Source organism: Gymnoscopelus braueri (assembly GCF_963280865.1).
Source record: "Gymnoscopelus braueri genome assembly, chromosome: 24".
NCBI lineage: Eukaryota > Metazoa > Chordata > Actinopteri > Myctophiformes > Myctophidae > Gymnoscopelus > Gymnoscopelus braueri.
Genome location: NC_137626.1, coordinates 6,840,620 through 6,865,698, shown reverse-complemented (window position 1 = coordinate 6,865,698; position 25,079 = coordinate 6,840,620). Strand labels below are relative to the sequence as shown.

The 25,079-nt window shown below is 40.1% G+C and overlaps 1 protein-coding gene across 3 annotated transcripts; it reads right to left on the bottom strand.

Annotated features, from left to right (window-relative positions):
• Nucleotides 1-400: 400 nt before the first annotated feature.
• Nucleotides 401-25,079, bottom strand: tgds (TDP-glucose 4,6-dehydratase). 3 transcript variants are annotated; one of them, XM_080422257.1, is made up of 13 exons: nt 25,039-25,079; nt 24,720-24,810; nt 22,965-23,031; nt 22,790-22,858; nt 22,457-22,547; nt 21,526-21,635; nt 15,582-15,680; nt 13,423-13,482; nt 10,784-10,827; nt 10,521-10,686; nt 9,062-9,117; nt 7,803-7,900; nt 401-6,262 (listed from the first exon to the last, which is right to left on the bottom strand). In XM_080422257.1, the coding sequence occupies exons 1-13, from the start codon at nt 25,049-25,051 to the stop codon at nt 6,120-6,122; spliced, it is 1,107 nt and encodes a 368-aa protein (XP_080278383.1). In that variant the 5' UTR covers nt 25,052-25,079; the 3' UTR covers nt 401-6,119. The 3 variants fall into 3 exon arrangements, with proteins under 3 accessions (XP_080278383.1, XP_080278382.1, XP_080278384.1); XM_080422256.1 differs by having other exon boundaries at nt 21,487-21,635; nt 25,039-25,076; XM_080422258.1 differs by lacking the exon at nt 25,039-25,079 and having other exon boundaries at nt 21,487-21,635; nt 24,720-25,018.

Below are 25,079 nucleotides of genomic sequence, written 5' to 3'. Positions count from 1 at the left end.
TTAATATCTTTTTTTTTCTCTCTCTCTCTTTAAGCGGCATTTGAATCTGCATGTCGTTTTTCTGGTCCGGTCCAAGTTGAACCGTATATAAAACACAAGCTATTCCCCTCTAGGCGAGGACAAAGTTGGATCGAGAGGTCTGGGAAGTTTGATGACTCTGACCCTTAACTGCAGTTGAAGTCCGCTGGATTTAGTCTTAGCACATACAAGTGCACGTGTGCAAAAGTTCCAGGGCCCTCTGGGCTCGTGCAGGTCATGTTGGAATTTTCAGACGCACCTCGGCACAAATAACTTATTTTTTATTCTCCCATAAAGTTGAACTGATATTTGCTAGCTTGTTTGGTGAAGATGCTCATGCCGACTCTTGGTGTGATTTGGCGTGGCACTGAGATACCCTTGTTTTTCTTCTTTTTTAAAGCCCACCCCATGTAAAACTACTACGAACTCCACACGCTTAGGCCCCGAGGCAGGGCTGCACATTTTATAATCCTCAGCAATAGCTGAATAGCTGAATTCAGGAGTCATAGCGCAGGTGCAAATGACAATCAGGTGACTGTGATAGGATGGATGGAAAAAACAAAAAGAATTGTTGTAGATGTAGCATTCTTTGGAGGACTTTTACGCTGATTTAACCTCTTTCTTGAAACTGAAAGTCCAGTAAAAGCGAGGGCCTTACAATGATGTGTTTAAATGTGTATTGTTGTACACCCATGCTGTCATAGGATTCGATAGATTGTTGCAGCTTATTGAAGATTCCTGGTTGGCCGATAGACAGGAAGTTTGTGTTCACGTCGGCTTTTGTACGTTTACCGTCGTCACGCCAGGCTCTTAAGGCCGTTTTGTGTCGTGCGCCGAAATAACCGCTCTGCAAGCTCGACACTGTTGCGAGCTTGTAGATCGGCTATTTTCGGCTCGCGACCGTCATACGAAGGAGTGTAAATTAGGCACATCCAGGATCAACTGGTACACCGTCACATTGTCTCACAGCTTCCATGTTGCGCACTGCTTGCTGGGGAATAGAACGACTCAAGTCTTTAAGTCCCAAACGATCGGGACCAGAGTGCTTTTTTTCCCCAAATAAATTGACATCTTTTGCACTTTGACTGCTGTAAGTGTTCGGTGTACATACAAAATAATAAAGGGATACTGTGGCATTTTTTTAAATGTCATGTTAGTCTTAGCTTTCCTTTACTACAAGGGCACTGGCACTTAAGTGGCTCGTTGGCACAATCCCCCTTCCACGTGTCTTAGGGATTTACGTGTCACAAGGGATTAAGAAAATAATGTTAATGCCTGGTAACGTGTAATATTTCCTTGTTGACATATTTGAAATCAATGCCATTACATTAATGAAGCAAACGCGCATGCATTGACATTTTTGTGTTATTCGTTGGCAGCTACTGCATGTCTTCAAACAAGACCACAACATAAGAGCGCTTCCCAACAGATATAAATTGGCATTCCTTATGGCTGATTTATACTTGGTTCGGCATCGTGTCACGCATTGAAAATAGCCGATCTATGCATCGCCGGGCGATACGTTGTGAGCTTGTAGAGCGGCCATTTTCTATGCAAGGCACCAGCGCACAGCTAAGAATAGAAAAAGGTGTCACTAGCCGTTACCTTTCAAATAGGAGCTTATTTTGTTTTGTTGGCTAAAACTGACAAAACCTGTATTATAGCAAATTATATATTTTTTGACGGTACCTCCGAGTCAGTTTTTAAAATGTCAGTGTATCCCTTAAAAAAGAGAAACAAAGGCTATACATTTTATATGACATTGGCATGGTGCCTTGATTTTTGTATCACCGTATGCGATGATCAGGGCTGGTTTTTCCACTTTGGGAAAATGTTCAATATACCGATTTCAGCTTCAAACTGCTTAAAATTCAACACCCAGTACATTTATTTATTTGCTCGACGAAAGCACATTTGATTATAGTATATCGATGTCTTTTATTTTTTCTTTTCTTGTAACATTTTGTACGTGTCGTCTGCTTTGGCTAAGTAAGAATTCAGCGTTGGCTGATCTCCTCCCGAGTTCTCATTTCAAAACTGTTCCAACCCCGTTGTTGGGAAGAGGAAAAAAAAAAAAACGCTTCGATGCCTTAAAAGTGACCACAGGCACCCCCAGTGGGTGACGGTGTTGTGTCACTTAATTTACAGGCTCACCCATGTGGCAGAGCCACAAGCTGACTCACAAAGCAGGGTCACCGGAGCGGACTTGACTTTATAAACAGTGGAAGTTTTCCAATGGATACAGAACAATTAAAATGGTGCTATACGTTTTTTGTCTTTTGCAGCCTGTCGGGCCCACTTTCTTGGTTGTTTTGAAAGTGAACAAAAAGTGGTAGTTTTACACTTATTAGAAACGTTCTTTTTATTGCACAATTACGTCTTTAGAAGGAAAAAAAGTCAAAGCTTCCGAGAAGTGTTTCCGTTGTGTGCGGGATGTGTGTGTGTGTGTGTGTGTGTGTGTGTGTGTAAGAGACAAATGAACAGTTTGCAACTGATAACCGTTACACACTAAAATCCAGTGTTAATGTATCCATTTGTAACTCTGAGCCGGTACAAATGTAACCAAATGGACCCTTACGGGTCCATTTGGTTACATTTGTACAGGCTCAGAGTTACATTAACGCTCCAGGATTTTTATAGCGTAGGTGTCATACAAGGAGAGAGTTCCTCAAAGCTTCCAGGCCGGGTGTTTAGTGTGTGTGTGTGTGTGTGTGTGTGTGTGTGTGTGTGTGTGTGTGTGTGTGAGGGGGGAGGGGAGGGGCGTCCAGACTGAAATGTAGTTTGAGTTTTTGAAAAAGAGGGGATGGTTTTTTTTTTCTCACAACTATGAAGCAGAATTTCTTTGGGACCAGGGGGAATTCTAGTTACCTGTCACTGGAGGGATTTAGCTATTTGCACACACAAGTACTAGAGTCTACTTTCGCTGCTAGTTTGTATAATTTATCGAGCATTTTTGAGAAATATTTATTTTTGTAAGCCTAACGATGAAAAAAAAAAAAGTTGATATTTTAAAAAAGTGACTTGACCAAAAGACAGTAAACATTAAAAAAAAAATAACAAAAAAAAAAATAACAAAAAACACTGGCACTTGAATGTCGAATGTCATCGGTATGAGTGGAGATTTCTATTTTTCTGGGGTAGTGTGAGCTTTTTAAATGTTAAAGATGCGACGTGTGGGGGTTTCTCTTCAATATATCACTGTGTTATTGACATGGGATGGCACTTTCTTAATGCCAACCCCAGCCCCAAAAAAAGCTCAAGTAGCGTCCTGCCTACTTGTGCTGTCGTTTTATCTAGAGAAAAAAAAAAAACTAAAAGAAACAAGAAAATCGAAGACGAAAAGAGTGAGGACGATAACTAATGTACTGTAATATGGCCAAAGAAAACACCTCACGCGGAGTCTTATGATCTGAATTCACCAAACAGTGATATATTTGGGGAAGATCCTACATGAGTTACCTTTAAAGTCATATTGGACTCGATATCAGATGCGCGAACTGTTTTCTGTGACAGGATCCATCGCTAATAATAATAATAATCACCGTAATAATCTTGCGATCAAATGGTTTCAATTGGCGACGGGAATTTGAAACAACGCAACCAACAATGCCAAGGTTTGGATTAAAAAAAAAGAAACAAATAAATAAATAAAATAGATTTAAAATAGCTATAATTTAAAACCATTTTTCTAAAAACAAGAAAAAAGACAAAGCATTGCAGTACTATCAAGTACCAAAAAAAAAACGAAAGTGTCCAGATTTCTCTCCAAGTCGATTCAAAAAAGATGTTTTTAGTATTATTTTGTTTTTGAGTTTTCTGTTCTCCTTCCTCTTACACCCTTGTTGTGAGCGTCTGGCAAAGTGGGCGATCTTTAAAAAGTCTGTATAACACAGAATTAAATGTGTGGTTCTATTGATATGTTGTTGTAATCTGCATATTGCAGGCCTCGGAGTGCTGATGCATCGGTGGGGTGAGGGTTTGGGGGGGCTGGAAATGCACTCGGTCATGACCAGAAATAAATCCATCCAATTGGTGAAGAGTTAACTAGAGGAGCCCTTAGCCCTAATTTATACCTTGTCATACGAAAACGGGCGATCTGCAAGCTCACAACGCGTCGCCTCACGATGCCTCGTGAGCTTGTATCTCTGCTATTTTTGCGATGTCTTTTTTTTTTTTTAAATCACGCCCAAGCTAAGGGACTAACCTCACTCGGGTGAGTGAGTTCCCCTAGCGACTGGATTTAAGACTTTGTAAGGGCGTCGTTCAAACTCAAACCCCCCCCAAAAAAAAGTTTAAATGTACATAATGTAATGTATCGGACGATGATTTGATATCGTTATTCTAGGTGCAAAACGCCTTGCAATTCTCAATTGAAAGGGCCAGTGCCCTCCGCCCCCCCCTCACCCACCAAACGCACCACCACTACCACCAGGCCTGATAGTTAGTATTTGCTTTATGTATTAGTTTAGTAGCTGTGCACGAAGAGCACTGCACGAAGAGAAAAAAGAAAATGACTTATCTGTGCATCTATTCTGATTTTACCACAATTAAAAGAAATTTGGATTTGCAAATGTAAAACGAGCGTTTTGTCTGTTTTGTGTGTGTGTTGTATAGAAGTGATTGTTAAATCAGTAGAAATGTATTTGAGTCCAATATGAAGTTGTTAATACTGTTTATTTTAATTTAAATACATTTTATAAGCAAAAAGTTATCTCTTTTGGTCTTGTAAAATCAATATAATTTAGGAAATAACAGCGATGAATGGAGCTCGATCAGTATACACTACTGTAATGCCATGTTTCAAATGCATTCATAGTGGCAGCTCTGGGAGTTAACCAGTACGACCAGTTTGATTTGTCCCTTTGGCCACTGACGGAGCTTATTCTTTGGTCACACTTGAGACTGGACGAACATCAACATATACCAACGATTTCACTGTGGCTCCGGTCAAATGTTGCTCTGCTGAGTGAGCCACACGTAAGTAAAAGGCCTTTAGTCCCCACACCAGCTTCGGATGCTGTCAATGCACTGGATGGGACATAATCAGACTATTGATTGCTTCAAGTGGGTGAGATGCTGACCTACCGACGGGCAGTGGTGTAAAGTAACGGAGTACATTTACTCAAGTACTGTACTTAAGTAGCAATTTTGAGGTACTTTTACTTTACTGGAGTATTTCCAATTGCCTATACTTTTACTTCTACTCCACTACATCTCAGAGGCAAATATTGTACTTTTACTCCACTACAATTATTTGAAAACTTTAGTTACTTTGTAGATATAAATTATTATATTATAAAACATACATTAAACACTTTAGGTACTATTTTATACATAGGCTATTTGAAAATATCCGTTCTACAAGCTCACGTCGCGTCGCGACGCGTTGTGAGCTTGTAGATCTGCCATTTTCAAACATTTTAGTTCTTTTACTTTTGGTACTTTAAGTACATTTTGATGCCAATACTTTTGTACTCAGTGTTTTGTACTCACTTTTGGTGCTCAGTGTGTGTTTTGTCGTTATTCTGTGGGTTGATGAAAGTTGGGGGGAAAACGCTCACCCCAAAACATGATTCACCATTCTGTGCCCATTCAAAAATGGGCACGGCAACTTGCTCGCTCGGTGGTGCCTCGTGGCTGAAGTTCGCTTGAGACGGCGCGCCCTCCGTCGAGGTCCAAAACTATACTTTATACAAAACACCTACTGAGCCCCGTCGTTAGGCCAATATCTCACCTACTTAGACCAATCAATAGTCTGATTAAACGTGATAATGTCCCATTCGACAGCATCCAAAATGGTTGGTCTACACACCAGCCCAAAGCTCTTGCAGTTCAAGTAACAAGCATCCTGAAGGTCTTGCGTTCACATGTTGTGTTACTTTTACTTGTCAGATAAACATTGGGTGAAATGCATGTTGCTTCTTGTTGGTCACGCTTCTGGAAATCCTGAGAAGACTTCAGAGAGAGAGAAATGCTCTAATATAGAGTGATTGTATTATGGAGTGAATGATGGAAGATTGGCTGGCGCTGGCTCCAAAAATGGCGTCGCAGTGACGATTGTGGGCCGTCATCAGTTGCGTCATGGGAATCCGGAGTGGCAGCTAGACGAACGCACGCTGGGTCTCTGGGGCTCGTCTGTCCAGAAGGTTCAACAGCCCCGACGCATTCTCAAGCTCGCTCCTGGTTGGTCCTTGGTTATCGCCCGCTTCCAGCCAAAAGTCTGGGTTGTCCTCGTACCATTTGACTGAAGGACACACAGACACGGGACAGCAATTAGAAGTGCTCGGAGCTCCAATTCAGGACTTAATTTGAACCCATTAAGACCTGAAGCCGATTCTACATGTCTCCTAAATCCCAACAGTATTCTGAAAAACGTATGTTTCTATATCAGTGGAGCTCAATCTTTTTCATGTCAAGGACCCCAAAATTATGTATTTGGCCGTGGACCCCCATCTCAAAATATTTTGTTCCAGGGGGTCCCAGAAGCAAAGATTTTGAGTTAAAAATTTTCACTTTAAAAATATACATATTCAAAGATTTGCGCACACTTTCAGGATTTTTCAAAAATGGCAGATCTACAAGCTCATAGCGCGGCACTCGGTGCCGCGCTATGAGCTTGTATATCTTTTTTTAATAGCCCAAAGTGTAAAATAATGCTTTTTAGCTCAAATCTAAAAATGCCACTGATGCGTTCCAGGTCTTACTGGGTAAATGAATAAAATATGAGTAGGTTAATACAATAAAAGTAGCACATTCTGCAGTCTCCCTACTCCTCCATTCACCTCGCGTCACCAGGCTTTCCGCCGCGGAGGAAAGTCCGGTAGTATTCATTGTAAAAATGAGGCGTGTGTGTGATCCGCTTTAGAAACAAGGACGACACAAATTGGGTTCTGGTTGCCGTCGCATTGTTTTTGTTCCCCACATAATGTGCATTAATTAGTCTCGTTTTGTTTCGCTAGTCGCGCTACAAGTCAGGAAAAAAAAGATGCAGAGCCATAAAGACAGTTCTGACACTAGCGTCGACTCCCATTATATAAACTTTATTACAGGCTCATGGCCCACGGGGTAGAACAATACATCACAATTAAAAAGAGAGGAATAAAAAGATACAGATCTATTACCCATCCCCCACAGGTCATAGTCTTTGAATACAGTTCATTCAATAGAAATCATTTTTACAGATGAAATCAAAAACACTAAGAGAGGCGCTCACGCCAGCGTCCTCTTATCGTAGAAGTGTACCTGACAGAACTACGTCCAGGGTCCGTCAACAGACATATTATTCCATTCAAGGAGCAATCCAGTCTGCACATGAATTTGTCAGGTTCCTCAGCAGAGCCAAGAATGTGGTTAGACCCAGGGTACAAAAGAGCTCACTGGCTCTAGTGCTCCTGGGCTTCTTTAACAGAATTCGTAGACAGTCATTATAGGCTACTTGCAGTTTGCGTAAGCTCTACTTCTTATATTTCACCCACAGTGGGGCTGTAAGAATTGTAAGAATGGAATGCGGAAGTGCTCTGTCTGTCTCAACGAGATGGTTCCAATGTTTGGAACTATAGCCCATAGGAGCCCGGTTTTGCGGCGAGATCAAAGCGTGTCGTTGCTCTCTGTTCTACACTCTGAAACGACGGACATATCAAACTATTATTGTACCAAAAGAAACTCAACGATTATACCAAACTAAACACATTTTAAACCAGGGGAATCATTTTGGATTGGGATCGGTGGGAGAGGATGCAGTGTGCCCAGGGCTCATAGAGGTGATGGACGATGTGTTCACGTACCTGTGCGTCTGATACCTTCAGCCCAGGACACCTCGGCTCTCCATCCCAGCCGCTGCAGCTTCTCTGAGCTGATGGGGTAGCGTAGGTCCACCCGTGGCCTGGAGGTCACAGTTATAAAGGTTAGAGTTGATTTCGGGTATGGGGATTAAGGTGGTGGTGAGCAATTTCCATTAACCACGGTGTCAATTTGAAACAAATGACATTAAAGGGATAGTTCACCCAAAACAATACTTTGTTTCTATCGATTAGTCGCCCCATGAAGACTTTTTTTTTTTTTTTTCTAGCCACATTCCTAAGCCAATAATTTGATGACCAGCGGACCTGTAGGCAGTGCTTCCGGTAGGAGACACAAAGGAGACTCTTTGTGTCTCCTACCGGAACCGCTGCCGGTCATCAAATTGTTGGCTTAGGAATGCGTCAAAAAACATATATATATATCCATGAATTCTGGTCTCCATGGGGTGACCAATCGATAGAAAAAGTCATTTTGGGGGTGAACTATCCCTTTAACCCATCAAAACCGGGAAAGCATCTGTGTCATTTTCCATTCACGCTGCGAGCTTGTACTTCTATTATCTAACTATAGAATAGAAAATGCGTGCTGAATGTATTTGTAATGAGACACTATACTGGTTCAGAACAATGGGTTGCGCACATCCGGTTCGTTGCCGGTGCTGGACACGGAGTGACGGTTCAAAAGAATAAAAGTCTGCACAGCAGCGTTGCTCCTGAGTGTTTAGTTTACGTTCACGTTTGAAAACTCACTTGTTCTCCTTGGCGTTTGAAAATTCAGCTTGAGAAGCTGCTGCTTCCCCCAGGCATTGTGTCAAATGTTGTCTTGTTTATTGTGTGTGTTCTCTTGTTTATTTTAGTATTTTTACTGAGTGTACAGCACTTTGGTTCAACACTGTTGTTTTTAAATGCGCTCTATAAATAAAGTGGATTGGATTGGATTGGATTGACTTTAACCCATTAAGACCTGAAGCCGATTCTACAAATGTCCTCTAAATCCCAACAGCATTCTGAAAAAAACGTATGTTGCTATATCAGTGGTGCTCAAACTTTTTCATGTCAAGGACCCCCAAAACTATGTATTTGGCCACTGACCCCCATCTCAAAATATTTTGTTCAAGGAAAGATTTGAGTTAAAAATGTTCGCTTTAAAACAATGTATATTATTCAAAGATTTGCACACATTTTCACGATTTCTCAAAAATAGCAGATCTACAAGCTCGTAGCGCGGCACTTGGTGGACTCACCTGTCGGGCACAAACTCCAGCCAGTCGTCCAGTTGCGATTCGGGTACGTTCTTCACCTGTAACACACATCCGGATAGATGACCATGTCCCTTTCTAGTCAGGGGATATTTAAAAAATCTGGGAATAAATTCCTTACCAAGAAATTTCTTCACCAATGTGTTTGTAAAAGTGTCTAGTAACACATCTCATAAAGACTGAAATGCAGTTTCCCTAGGAGATTTTTTTTTACAGATGCTGAAAGTTGGGGTACCCACCATAACCTTATGCGGGGGAAAACAAATCTAAATTTAATTCTGTTTTAAGTAGCATGTGAGGGGTCAAACTAGGTTGTTTTTTTTATGATTCTGAATCCATTGCAAGCATTTGTTTTGCACCAAAACCACTCCTTGGGCTAAAAACGGCCATAGCCAACCTTTTCCAGGTAATCATTTTGTGTAAAAAGTCCATTGAGATTGGGCCGTTTTTAGCCCAAGGAGTGGTTTTGGTGCAAAAAAAATGCTTGCGATGGATTCAGAATCATAAAAAAAACAAGTTTGACCCCTCACATGCTACTTAAAACAGATCTTTCTGTTTTTTTCCCCCCCGCATAAGGTTATGGTGGGTACGCCAACTTTCAGCAGCTGTCAAAAATTCTCCTAGGGAAACTGCATTTCAGTCTTTATGAGATGTGTTACTAGACACTTTTACAAACACATTGGTGAAGAGATTTCTTGGTAAGGAATTTATTCCCAGATATGACATTATTCTGATAATATTCCCTGACTATTCTCACACACACAGCTCCTCTTTCTTTATCCACGGAGCAATAGTGCACACACACACACACACACACACACACACACACACACACACCCCCACACACACACACACGCCCGGCAACTTGCAATAGGCCTGGTCCACAAGATACACCACAACATTGGGATCCCCATGTACCTGTCTAAATACTTTAAATGAAGTCCAATCACAACACCAGAGGCAGCTCCACTGAGCATGTTCAACCCAGATTTGGCACAAACGAGGGAATGAACTCTTTCTCATGCTACGCAACAAAAATGTGGAATGCCCTACCCAAAGGAGTAAAGGAGTGTAAAACCCTACTCACTTTCAAAACTGCCCTAAAGATACACCTTCAGGAGGCTGCAATTCCAAACTGGCCCCTGTCAAAGTCTTAACCTACCCCCCCACCCCCCACCTTGAACTGTTTATTGTACATGTTTCTTGTTTTTCATACCAGTAACCTGTAAGCTGATTGTATGACGTTCTGCATAGTAGTTTATATATCTGTCTGTTTTCTTAAATGTCATCATGATTTGAGTGCGCGGGGATCTCATTTTAAATGAGCCATTGTGCTTTTATGAGCGATCCATTTTAGAGGACCTTGTATTGTGAATAGTACTTCCATGTGTCCATGTCTTTCCTAAATAAAGTATTCAATCAATCAAAGCCCCACTAAACCTACCATCTTGACCAGCTCCCTGGCCAGCTGCACGATTGGAATCTCAAATCCGTTTCCGACGTTATAAACCTCTCCGACGGCGCCCTTCTCCAGAACCGTCAGGAAGGCCTCGATCACGTCATCCACAAACAGGAAGTGGCGGGACTTGGGTACGATACCGTGGATGGTGCTGTGCGACGGACAGGTAATTAACATGTTTATGGACACTGTGAAACGCAACACACACACACACACACACACAAACCACAAGGAAAGGGAAAACTTACCATTTCTTGTCTGCTTGTAAGAGGGAGAGAAATCTTGGAATGACCTGAACAAAAGAGAAAGATGGAGACCGTTTGAGAGAGGGAGAACAGATGTGATGTTTACTGCTATCACATCTGAATCCTTTGACATCAGCATTACGGCAGGGGTTCCCAAACTTCTTAGCTCAAGACCCAAACTAGTGAAAATAGCCGATCTACAAGCTCACAACACGTCGGGGGATAAATTGAATCTTGAGTCAAGATTATTGAGTATCAGGTCAAAAGTTGTGTCTGATCCTGTGTCTAAGGTGAGACATGACTTTGACACGATCTAAATGTCTCAATAGAAGAGCAGCCAGACCAAATATAACCACCTCAACTGTATAAGTTATATTGTATTAACATTCTCTACCATACAGATTGTATAAGTTATATTGTATTAACATACTCTACCATACAGATTGTATAAGTTATATTGTATTAACATACTCTACCATACAGATTGTATAAGTTATATTGTATTAACATACTCTATGTAGTAGCTTTGGGGGAGGGTTTATCAATTGAATATTCCACTATGATCAAACCATTCACCGATCCAAACTGGACCTCCATTGTTGCTGATGCATATGAACACAACTCTACAAGCATATGAAGAAGGAGCCGTTGACCCCAGAGGTCAAATGCCCCAAACAGCTCTGTTTACACACACCCTGCAGTCTACGTGCCCCGCACGCACACACACGTGCACGCACAGATATACTGATGTGCACGGACATACACACAGAGTTTCCTAGACCCACTGGCTAGGATTGACAATGTTGCTGACATGGAACCATGATATCAGGACACAAACTTGGGACAAATTTAACTGGAAATAATGCCATAATTTGCAGTCTGTGACAGTTAGCTGTCACAGGGAGAGCTCTGCTTCCAACCAAATGGCCTGCGACCTATGACCTTGAGATCATCGATCCTCAAGCACTCCTCAAAGAATTGAGGCAGAGTTCGTTTCATACGTTCATAGTTAATTATCCATATTAAACAAGAGGTTATTACGTGTCCTACTGTGTAAGCTTGCTGTTATATTTGTAACATTCAAGTATGATTAAGTACAACTGTTTATCATACTTTCACTTATGCATGAAGGTACATTTATATTGTCATTTGATTATTATTATTCATTATTCATTATATTTCCAATATATTTCCAATATTCTTTTTAAATAGGAACCAGATGCGTGACACTAAGTTACAATGGGAGAATATCGATAATATAATGAATAAATCCTTGTAAGAGAATCAACTTTAGGTTGAGTTAATTAGTTGATGTTGTGGGCTCAGATTTCTCTTATCCCCCCCTTTCTTTCTAAACATACCTTCCTATGTTTCAGCCAATGACAGGGAGAGGATTGAGTTTCACATGGTATTTAGGATGGAGAATAAAAGACCATCTCTTCATGACCAATATCCAGTCCAGTCTAGGTCTCGTCTTGTCTGGTCTTATCTACGTTATCCTCCCCTTCTCTTGTCTTAGTGTCAGTTAGGTGTATTCTTGTTTTGTTTAATTTGAATGGGAACTACAAGATTCATTAACATTTTCAAGTCATTAAATATTGCGTTCATCTACTGCAAAGGAATGAAAGTTGTGCCTTTCAACACAACAGTGGAAAGTCGAAAGTGGACAGAGGAAAGTGGACAGTGGAAAGTGGACAGTGGAAAGTCGAAAGTGGACAGTGGAAAGTCGAAAGTTTGAAAGTGGAAAGTCGAGAGAGAAAGTATCACCTACAATCTCTCTTTCGTGAAGAATATAGACTCTAAAGAAGAATAAAAGACGGCTGTTGTTAACAGTGAAGACTTGCTGACACTTAAGGAGTGTCGAAGAAAGCCAGGTACGCAGGCAGTGAGGCAGGCGACAAATACCAACAGCCCCAGAACGCTACTTGAGAAGTGACCCCTGTCAATCACAGGTCTGTTCCCATCATCTGATGTGCAACGGCAATAGGATTGTATGTGTATTAGGCTTGTTTTCATCAACTTATTGACAGGGCTCTTTAACTACTGTCTTTATTTCTTTTCAGCCCTCACCTACCTTCCCCTCTTTCTATCTCTTTCTGTCTAGGAGCTCACAACAATTAGTATACCATTTTTAGCAGTTAAAGTTCTAATCAGGGACCACAGCAGAAATTACATCTTGTACGGCTGTATTGGAACATTAATATTTCCTATGGCTTATGCCTTTGAGTTAATAAACTTCCTTGATTAGAAATAAAACTTGTTTGTATTTTGTATATTGTTGGATGATCTATGACCCTGCCTCAGCCAAGAATTCAAAATCCTTCAGAGTTTATGAGACTGATCTGTATAAACAGGTCAACTGGTGACATATAATTTCATTGATATTCATGACATTTAATGATAATTAATAACTAAATTACCCCCATAAACACTATTGTATTAACATTCTCTACCATACAGATTGTATAAGTTATATTGTATTAACATACTCTACCATACAGATTGTATAAGTTATATTGTATTAACATACTCTACCATACAGATTGGACAAAATTAAATTGTATTCATTAAAAAAGTACATACATAGTGCTGCTTTAAGTCTGTTTATGATGCACAACCTCCTAACTAAACATGAACTGTACCTTCTCTGTGTACTGTCTGGGCCCGTAGACATTATTACTCCTAGTTATGATGATGGGAAACTGTAATGATATAAAAACAAGACACGAGGAAAACTAACACTGTGTCATATCCTTGCGTTTGTGTGTAGTGTACACTGTGTTTGTGTGTATCTGTGTGCCATCAAGTGTGCGCTTATCATGAGTTCCTGTGTGTGAGTTGCAGTGTCATATTGTCAGTAGACAGCGAGTCTCTCTTACTGTCTTCTAGCTGTCACAAAATAATACAGATGTATGGAGGCAACAGTGTAGGAATCGGGTATTCATTGAAAAAACGTATGTTTCTATATCAGTGGTGCTCAAACCTTTTCATGTCAAGGACCCCCAAAATGATACTGTATGTATTTGGCCGCCGACCCCCATCTCAAAATATTTTGTTCCAGGGACCCCCCCAGAAGCAAAGATTTGAGTTACAAATGTCTGCTTTAAAAAATATACTATATTCAAAGGTTTGCACGAATTTTCAAAAATAGCAGATCTACAAGCTCGTAGCGCGGCCGAGTATTTTTGAATAGCCAAAGTGTAAAATAATGCTTTTTTTTAGCTCAAATGAAAAAGTGACACAGATGCGTTCCAGGTATTCATAGGTTAACCCACGGATTAAAGCTAAAAATAAAATCTCACGTCCTAATATGCGATTTGTGAAACAGTGTGAAAGAAGCCCCCCACACACTAGCGATGTGTATTGTAGCACAATACATGTCGAATTATGATGTTTAGGTATAGCCTTACAGCCAACCAGTTGAAGGAATTGCAGATCGAGGCTAAAGTCGTCCATACCAGCTCTGACAAAAGAAGGATAGTCATTTTGTATTTTAAAACAAAATGCCAGAGGCCAGAAAGTTAACCTTTTGCTTTTATGAAATATCTGAGATCATTAGGATTTTATGGAAGATCGAGCAATGCATTCTATTGCTAGTTTGGCCACTTCAAATACCCTTTAATCTTAAAATAACGAATAACCGAAAATAGGCAATCTGCAAGCTTATACAACACGTTGACGGGTTGTAAGCTTGTAGATCGATGTAAACCGAAATGATGTTTCTGGTTTGTTTTAGTCTGTTCTGAAATGTGATATTTGAAGCTTTGTGTGAGTTCATTTTCTTTTGTTTGCTCTTACGTTTTCTCTCCGCTACTATGCTCATTTATTTTAAATGGTAGTAAGGTGGGCAAAATAAGCTTCGGCTTCAGCCCATTCCTTTTCGGGCCAAATAGTCATCTTGATGACTAAGTTGTACTGTACGTTCAACTGTTTTGTTTAAAAGAATTATGATCAAAATAAACTAAACTAATTGACTATTTTCGGTGCATGGCATGATTCCATAGAAGACGATTTCTATGGAATCCAAAAGACTGAAATCAGTTTATTCCATACTTAACCGCTTGAACTCTATATACTTAGTTGACAGTGTGTGTGTGTGTGTGTGTGTGTGTGTGTGTGTGTGTGTGTGTGTGTGTGTGTGTGTGTGTGTGTGTGTGTGTGTGTGTGTGTGTGTGTGTGTGTGTGTGTGTGTGAATGAATGAATGAATGAATGAATGAATGAATTTTTATAGACATTATAGTGTCTTGTCAAAAAAGACCCATCCCTTACAGGATTATTAGACACCAAAACATAAATAAACAATATCAAATTCTCTTCATAGAAGACTGCACAAAGGAAAACGTTTGGCAAACACCCAAAACAAAACAAAAATAAATTACACTTCACATGTATGTTCTTTTTGCCCGTCTGTCCCAGGCCCCTTCCAAATATCCTGTGCTCAAAAATCCATGTAAGTCTCTGTGCGTCATCCAACCAAATCAAATCCGGGTTTCTAACATATTTTTCTTTAGCATAACAGCTTTTTAACATAACAAATGTTCTAAGTTTTGGTTTATACAATATATCCTGTGACCATTTGCTCTGATACAAACCATGAAGTGTCTCCTTCACCACAGAGATGTTTGCAATGCTGTTATTTTGAAAACTGTTAAGCAACCCAGCCCTCAGAAGTATATCCTCTACTGTACTTGCCCATGCACCTTTTATCGAGACATCCCAATTAAAGATTTTCTTGGCAACTCTATTCTCTGGCATTTTGATTAGTCTATTCCATGTGTGTGTGTGTGTGTACAGTAGTACCTTGTATTTGTCCCAGTAGGAAGTCACCAGGTACTCGGCAGCAGCCTTGGTTGCAGAGTAAGGGTTGGAGGGTCTCACACAACTGCTCTCGTCAAACACCTGACACACACACACACACACACACACACACACACACACACACACACACACACACACACACACACACACACACACACACACACACACACACACACACACACACACACACACACACACACACACACACACACACACACACACCCCCCCGCTTATTGACGTGACACAACAACATTTATCTGACCGAGTTGGAACTGGTTCTTATAAAAAGCTGTATGGAAGCAAAGAGCACGTTTACGTGATCACTAAGTAAAGCTGGCAGCATACAAAATAAGTCAATCAGGGTTTTTTTTGGGCCTGCTGAATTCAAACAAGTTTTGTTTTATTATACTCGATGCCGCTCACCTTTTGAGTGCTGAACGTTAAGACACCGGCCACTGAATACAGGGTCTGGAACAGTGATTTTGACCCCTGGATCTCCACTGTTTTGTTTTCATCACCCTCAGACACGCTTTGACATAATCGTCTCAGAGACTTTGCCATTTCTGGCAACAGAATCTCTCTTCTTGTGGACACAGTGGCCCTCATTTATCAAAGTGGTGTAGACGTAGCCTACAGTATGCTACGTCTTTCTGGAGTTATGTGGAACCTCGTTTAGGGATTTACCCGACGCTCGAATGCCGTCTGTGCCCAGCCGGTACAAGTGATCTTCATTGGCAGCGGGAGATCGGAGATACCAAACCAGCCCACCACACACCAGCCTCCATTAATGTTTACGCATTAATCAGTCACTCCATAAACGTCCAATCATGACGAATGTGATTGGTGTTATTCAACAACGTACAGGAAACAGACACTTAGGAGGCTATTTATTATTTAATTCATGATTCAGGTTTTCGTTTGGGATACATCTTTACTTATGACTAGAATTTAAAAAGAAGATGCAGATCTTTTTTCTTTTTCTTTCCTTCCCCAAACCGCATTCTTCTGACATAGTGTGACACATTATAGTTGACTGGACTTGCGCTGTTACGAATGCGGTCCTATTTTTGTTTTATTTGTGTTATTATTTGTGTTATATTTTCTTATTTGATGTGTCTGTGTCAGGTAACGGGTCTTTGCCGTGTGTATGCAAATAGCATGTGCCATTCCCACGCATACGATAGGCGTGTGTGCTGTGTAGCTGTGTGTGAATCCACGGAGATGATTGGTGGGATAACTTCACATGTTGGAGAAGTTCCTCTTCTCTGCCGTATCAACAGTGGACAAATCCTACGCTAGAATTGACAGGGTACACCTGTTTGATAAATCTCACGTGGACGTGGGCGTAAGCTTATTCCTGGGCTAGAATTGAACCCATTAAGACCTGAAGCCGATTCTACATGTCTCCTAAATCCCAACAATATTCTGAAAAACGTATGTTTCTATATCAGTGGTGCTCGAACCTTTTCATGTCAAGGACCCCCAAAATTATATGATTTGGCCGCCGACCCCCATCTCAAAATATTTTGCTCCAGGGACCCCCCAGAATAGTTAGGGAATTTTAGCAAAATATTTGGACCATCTGTGAAAAAATGTACTACCAATAGCTTTCTTCACCAATGTGTTCTTATAGGTGTCTAGAATCACCTCTGAATTTATTTAAACCCAAATCCTCGTGGAAAATCCTGGAGAGCCAATCAAAGTTAAGGAGCCCAGAGGGCTTGGGTGAAAAATATGAAAAGAAATAAAAGTCTTGTGAGGTGTCTAACTAGGGGTTTTCAGGGGTGCTGAATCCATTCCAACCATTATTTTTGAGTAAAAATGTCTCCCTGGCCATCTAATATTGGTATATTGGTTATTGTTAGTGTATAATCAGTGTATAATCAATGGTAGGGGATTGGGGTGTTGTTGAATTGATTCTATTCTGAAAAATAAAATAAGAAAATATTGCTAAACACTTGATAAGAGTGTACACCTACTGTGCACATGCTCAGTGGGATACACTGTCTGCATGTGGGGAAGGAGCGGGAGTGTTGCATCCTGGCAAATATGTCTGGACGATTTTAAGGTACGGTAGTTTATCTACTTTTTGGCATTTATTTTCCTCTGCTGGCAAAACTTTTGATTACTGTGAATTTAGATGTCAATTTTCTCTAGCCTATTGCTTACATTGAACAATCATTAGTTAAACAATCATGACACTTGTCTTTTAGTAGACAACATGGAAGAGGATTCTCTTGTGGCTTAAGGTGCTTCATCTGTGGTGGTCCTGAGACTGAGATTCAAAAGCTCTCAAAAGTCACCCAAAAAGGCTATGCACAGATGTTGTCTTATTCTGAGAGTGTGGATGATGCAGCATTAATCAGAAGACTACATGAGGACTGGAAAAACTGAGATGACCCCAAACTAAGATACCATTTGGAATGCAAAACCGAGCTATACAGTCGTGCAAGAGGTATATCCACTGGAAATCGTACGTTTTTTTCAATGTGATGAAAGTTGCCACTTGCAGATTTCAATCCTATGTTGTGAGTGACATCATAATTTAATAAAAACTTTAAACATAATCTATTCTTTAGAGCAAGATGAGCAAGACCAACGGCCAGACAGGAAGAAAAGACGCAGGGCATTGTCTGGGTCAAGTAGTTCAAGTGCTAGCTGGCACACTTGATCTACCATAATACTTGCATCCTTTGCAATGAAGGTATCAATGCTGGCACATTGAAAAGAAACCCTGGTAAGTCTTTTGTATGTAAGATTCAAATGAATTTTGATAATTGTTTTTCTTGCTCCTCATTGTAGGCTTCCACTCAAAGTAGAATAATTTAATCATGCACATACTGTATGTGGCTACCTTTTATCCAGACAGATCTCGGCAGTTGTATCGTGCACCTGATAATGTCTACCAGGACCAACTGAAAGGAGTTTGATGCAGAGAGCAAAGCGACGAGGTGATGACTGGGGACGTGAAGTTGCTGGTCGCCTGGTGGCAGAAGAGGCAGTATATCATATTCGATGCAGAAGAGACTTTGAGAACCCTGTTACAAAGTCTGAGGTAACATTATATGGATACACAATACAGCTGTACAATACAACTCACATTTCTTATCCTGAGGGAAGAAATATAATTCTTAATAGTGAAACTTTTGATTTCAAAATAATTTATTCTGCAAGATTGATATGGGTCCAGGAATGAGGGGGACTAATAAAGGATAAGAAATGTGAGTTGTATTGTACAGCTGTATTGCGTATCCATATAATGTTACCTTAGACTTTGTAACAGGTTTCTCAAAGTCTCTTCTTCATCGAATATGATATACTGCCTCTTCTGCCACCAAATCTATAATACCAGACAGGCGACCAGCGACTTCACGTCCCCAGTCATCACCTCGTCGCTTTGCTTTCTGCATCAAACTCCTTTTCAGTTGGTCCTGGTAGACATTATCAGGTGCACGATACAACTGCCGAGCTCTGTCTGGATAAAAGGTAGCCACATACAGTATGTGCATGATTAAATTATTCTACTTTGAGTGGAAGCCTACAATGAGGAGCAAGAAAAACAATTATCAAAATTCATTTGAATCTTACATACAAAAGACTTACCAGGGTTTCTTTTCAATGTGCCAGCATTGATACCTTCATTGCAAAGGATGCAAGTATTATGGTAGATCAAGTGTGCCAGCTAGCACTTGAACTACTTGACCCAGACAATGCCCTGCGTCTTTTCTTCCTGTCTGGCCGTTGGTCTTGCTCATCTTGCTCTAAAGAATAGATTATGTTTAAAGTTTTTATTAAATTATGATGTCACTCACAACATAGAATAGGATTGAAATTTGCAAGTGGCAACTTTCATCACATTGAAAAAAACGTACGATTTCCAGTGGATATACCTCTTGCACGACTGTATAGCTCGGTTTTGCATTCCAAATGGTATCTTAGTTTGGGGTCATCTCAGTTTTTCCAGTCCTCATGTAGTCTTCTGATTAATGCTGCATCATCCACACTCTCAGAATAAGACAACATCTGTGCATAGCCTTTTTGGGTGACTTTTGAGAGCTTTTGAATCTCAGTCTCAGGACCACCACAGATGAAGCACCTTAAGCCACAAGAGAATCCTCTTCCATGTTGTCTACTAAAAGACAAGTGTCATGATTGTTTAACTAATGATTGTTCAATGTAAGCAATAGGCTAGAGAAAATTGACATCTAAATTCACAGTAATCAAAAGTTTTGCCAGCAGAGGAAAATAAATGCCAAAAAGTAGATAAACTACCGTACCTTAAAATCGTCCAGACATATTTGCCAGGATGCAACACTCCCGCTCCTTCCCCACATGCAGACAGTGTATCCCACTGAGCATGTGCACAGTAGGTGTACACTCTTATCAAGTGTTTAGCAATATTTTCTTATTTTATTTTTCAGAATAGAATCAATTCAACAACACCCCAATCCCCTACCATTGATTATACACTGATTATACACTAACAATAACCAATATACCAATATTAGATGGCCAGGGAGACATTTTTACTCAAAAATAATGGTTGGAATGGATTCAGCACCCCTGAAAACCCCTAGTTAGACACCTCACAAGACTTTTATTTCTTTTCATATTTTTCACCCAAGCCCTCTGGGCTCCTTAACTTTGATTGGCTCTCCAGGATTTTCCACGAGGATTTGGGTTTAAATAAATTCAGAGGTGATTCTAGACACCTATAAGAACACATTGGTGAAGAAAGCTATTGGTAGTAATTTTTTTCACAGATGGTCCAAATATTTTGCTAAAATTCCCTAACTAGAAGCAAAGATTTGAGTTACAAATGTTCGCTTTAAAACAATATATATTTAAAAATGTGCACGCATTTTCACGATTTAAAAAAAATAGCAGATCTACAAGCTCGTAGCGCGGCACTCGGTGCCGCGCTATGAGCTTGTAGATCTGCTATTTTTGAATAGCCAAAGTGTAATTTTTTTTTTTTTAGCTCAAATCAAAAAGTGACACAGAGCCAGGTCTTAATGGGTTAAGCTGGTTTGTACATGCCATTGATAAATGAGGGCCACGCGTGTGTGTAAACAGACACTCTTCATTGATTACCTAACTGGCGTCTGGTTTGTGTTTATCACCGCTCAGAGAGGCCTTATAGGAGGTCTGTAGTCTCCTTACCAGCTCACTGGCCTTGTGGTTAGAGTGTCCCGCCCTGAGACTGGACGGTCGGGGTTCAATCCTCTGGCCGGGTTATACCGAAGACTATGAAAAATGGTACCCAATGCCTCCCTGCTTGCTTGGCACTCAGCATCAAGAGTGGGATTGGGGGTAAGTCCCTGCGACATGCTAGCGTCATCTCCAGCGGCCATTTTGTGGTTCCACCGATAGAAAGCCCACACATTTTTCCCATAGAGATTTACAAAAATAGCCTGGATGGCTTGGTTCCAGGCTTAAAATAATTAAAGGAGTAGTTCACCCCAGAAAATACTTATTTTTCTGGGGTGAACACACACCCTATGAAGCCTTGATTTTTATTTTATTTTTATTTTTTTTGCATTCCTAAGCCAATAATTTGATTACCGTCTCCTACCGGCTAATGTATCCGGTAGGAGACACAAAGGAGACTCTTTGTGTCTCCTACCGGAAATACACATCCCACAAATCCCCATGAATTCAAGGCTTCATGGTTGTGTGTAATTGATAGAAAATAAGTAATTTTTTTTGGGGTGAACTATTCCTTTTAATATAAATATGATTGGAAATATCCATGGGAAAACAAACAAACAAAACAATGGGCTGTCTATCTGTGGCAGCACAAAATGGCCGCCACTGCGATGCCCTATGGGCCAACATGGTGTCTCAACTGATAACAATGGGACGGGGTAGGTGTGTGTGTGGCGACCTGGTCCAGACTGTCTCCGTAGACCTCATCAGTACTGACGTAGATGAAGCGCTGTGGTGTGTGACGGGCCTGCTGCGCAGCTCTCAGCACCACCCTGGTCCCCTCCACGTTCACACGCTGGAAAGAGGACGGTGACAGGAAGGAGTCCTCTGGGGGACAGGAAGAGGAGGAGGAGGGAAGGAAGGGCGTGGATTAACCCATTAAGACCTGAGGCGATTCTTTAAAAAAGAAGACTTTTTTTGAACGTTTTTTGAAAAAAATCTACAAAAATGTATTCAAGATTTTTCAAAAATAGCAGATCTACAAGCTCATAGCACGGCACCGAGTGCCGCGCTATGAGCTTGTATATCTGCTATTTTTTAATAGCCAAAGAAATCTAAAGTGACACAGATGCGTTCCAGGTCTTAACTCATTCAGTGCCAAACTTATTTCTGGCTTTATCACCCCTGTGCCAAGGCCAAAAATACATTGTAAAAAAAAAAGTGCTTAGGAGCCGAGATACAGCCTTTTTCAGTAAGAAGTTAAACAAGAAGTGAATGGAGCAGCAAATCTTCAAATCATCATATCTTAGGTTCTGAATTTTTTTTTTTTTCATGACGTCGGCGACGTCATTGGCACTCTGGGCTTATGAAAAACGTGACGTCGGCGACGTCATTGCTTAATGGGTTAAAGGAGGAGTTCACCCCCAAAATGTACTTGTTTTCTATCAATGACACACCCCTTGAATTCATGGAGATTTTTTTAGTTTTTGTCGCATTCCAAATAAGTCATTTTTTGACTTAAAGACCTGAGTGCCAAAATGCTTTCTAAATCAGTAGTTCTCAAACTTTTTCGTGCCAAGGACCCGCCCCCCCCATCCTTCTGCAAATGTTTTGTGCCAGGGACCCCCAGAAGAGAAGATTTTGTGTTAAAAAAAAATCTAAATTGTTCAAACACTTTCAAGATTTTTCAAAACAATGTTTTTTCTCACCAACGTGTGTCTTGGCAGCCAGGTGAAAAACCACGTCAATGTTCTCTGTGTTGAAGAGATGGGACACCAGCCGTGGGTTACACACGTCACCCTGTGTGTACACACACACACACACACACACACACACACACACACACACACACACACACACACAGATGTTAGTGCTTCGTCTCTCAGCGCCTCGTGGCTTTGCATGCAAAGCCCTGTTACAATTGTCTTCGCACATGACACAGGATATGATGTACAGGCAGACACACACACACACACACAGACACACAGACACACAGACACACACACACACACACACACACACACACACACACACACACACACCCTGATCAGGCTGTAGTTCTCATGGTGTTCCACACTCTCCAGACTCCTGGGGCTACAGCAGCAGTCCAACTGGAAGACAAACAGAAGACTATATGTTTATTATAAATATAACGTGTATTATTTCCCAGTCCAGGACGTACTACGTGCACAAAGACGGTGAGGTGGAAGGCCTTACATTGTCCAGGTTAATGATCCTCCAGTCAGGGTGTCTGTTGACCAGAGAGCAGACCAGGTGGGAGCCACTGTTGATACACAGGACGGTATTTAGAATACATAAAACGACACAAAATGCACACTGAAAGGACAACCTGTGGCTCTTTTAGATGCAAAAGAATTGTCCTTTACTTACAAAAGTGCAAACGGTGACACAGAGAGTGGACGTTCCGGTCCTCAGACCATCATCATCATCAGCACTCAAGATACACAAGACAGGACACATTCAGAGTTGATTTTGACAGCAAATTTTGATTTAGTCATAGTCTTAACTCTTTTGAATAAAATTCCATTTAGTCTTAGTCATATTTTAGTCATCTGAAATGTTTTAGTTTTAGTTTTTGTCTAGTTTTAGTCGACTAAATATAAGATTATAGTCGACTAAAATGTATTGTGGCAGTGCCTTGATGGCGTCGTAATGGCTGATTTTGCACTTGGTTGCATGCTGAAAATAGCAGATCTACAAGCTCACAGCGCGTCGCAGTGCGACGCGATGTGAGCTTGTAGATCTGCTATTTTCAGAGCGCAACACACTGGCGCAACTAAACATAAAATGACTTGTCTTTTAGTTCTACTGGATCTCTTCTCCACTAGACCCCTCACTAACATTTCAGTCTAGTTTTTATTTAGGACGAAATTGTCGATATATTTAGTCTTAGTTTTATTCATCGTAGCTTATAGTATCGTTGTTTTCGTCAGCGAAAAAAGGTAGTCGACCAAAAAAATTCGTCATAGTTTTAGTCGACAAAATCAACACTGGACAAATTACATCTTTATAAGCAACACCCTTATTTACAGTAATACAATAAAGCTATTATACACCCTTATTTACAGTAATACAATAAAGATATTATACACCCTTATTTACAGTAATACATTAAAACTATTATACACCCTTATTTACAGTAATACAACACATTAAAACTATTATACACCCTTATTTACAGTAATACAACACATTAAAACTATTATACACCCTTATTTACAGTAATACAACACATTAAAACTATTATACACCCCTATTTACAGTAATACATTAAAACTATTATACACCCTTATTTACAGTAATAAATTAACTATTATACACCCTTATTTTCAGTAATAAATTACAACTATTATACACCCTTATTTACAGTAATGCAACACATTAAAACTATTATACACCCTTATTTATGGTAATAAATTAAAACTATTATACACTCTTATTTACTGTAGTAGGCCTACTGAATTAGTAATACACAAACTATAATAATGCACCCTTACTGTACTTCAATAGCACTGAATTAGCTAAACATCAAAACTAATGCACCCTTATGTACAGTAATACTGAACTAGCAAAACATGTCATAATATATCCCCCTTATTTACAGTATTACTGAGCCATCAATACATTAAAACTATATAAAACAACTGTAGATACATGCAGTAGTAAACTAGTAATACAGTAAAACTATAAAACACCTGTAGATACAGTAATAAACTAGCAATACAGTAAAACTATAATGTACCTTATATACAGTCGTCATGAACTAGCAGCACGTTATAATAATAATAGAATAATAATTTACAGTGCAGTAATGATAGTATTGCTTTAAAATAACAAAACAACTGACCCTAAACCCATTTGTATTGTAATTTTGAAAGTTAAAGGTTTTGCATTATTATTATTATTATGTTATTCAGTGTACATTGTATTTATGAAGTGAATTGAACTCACATGAAGCCAGAGCCTCCAGTCACCAGAACTGTCCTGTTGTAGGATTCCATCCTGTCTGTCTGTCTGTCTGTCTGTCTGTCTGTCTGTCTGTCTGTCTCCCAAACACACACACAAACCTCTCTTATAAACTCCTTACATTTGATCTGTCATGTTGTTATTGTCTTAATTGAAACAGGTTTCCTCTGGTAAACAAACAAACCTCTCTTATAAACACTTTACATTTAAGCTGTCATGTCATTGTCTTCATTAAAACCATAAACAAACCAGAAACAAACCAGAAACAAACCAGAAACAAACCAGAAACAAATAAGAAACAAACCATAAACATGCATCTACATGCATAGGAAAGGTATTCCTCGT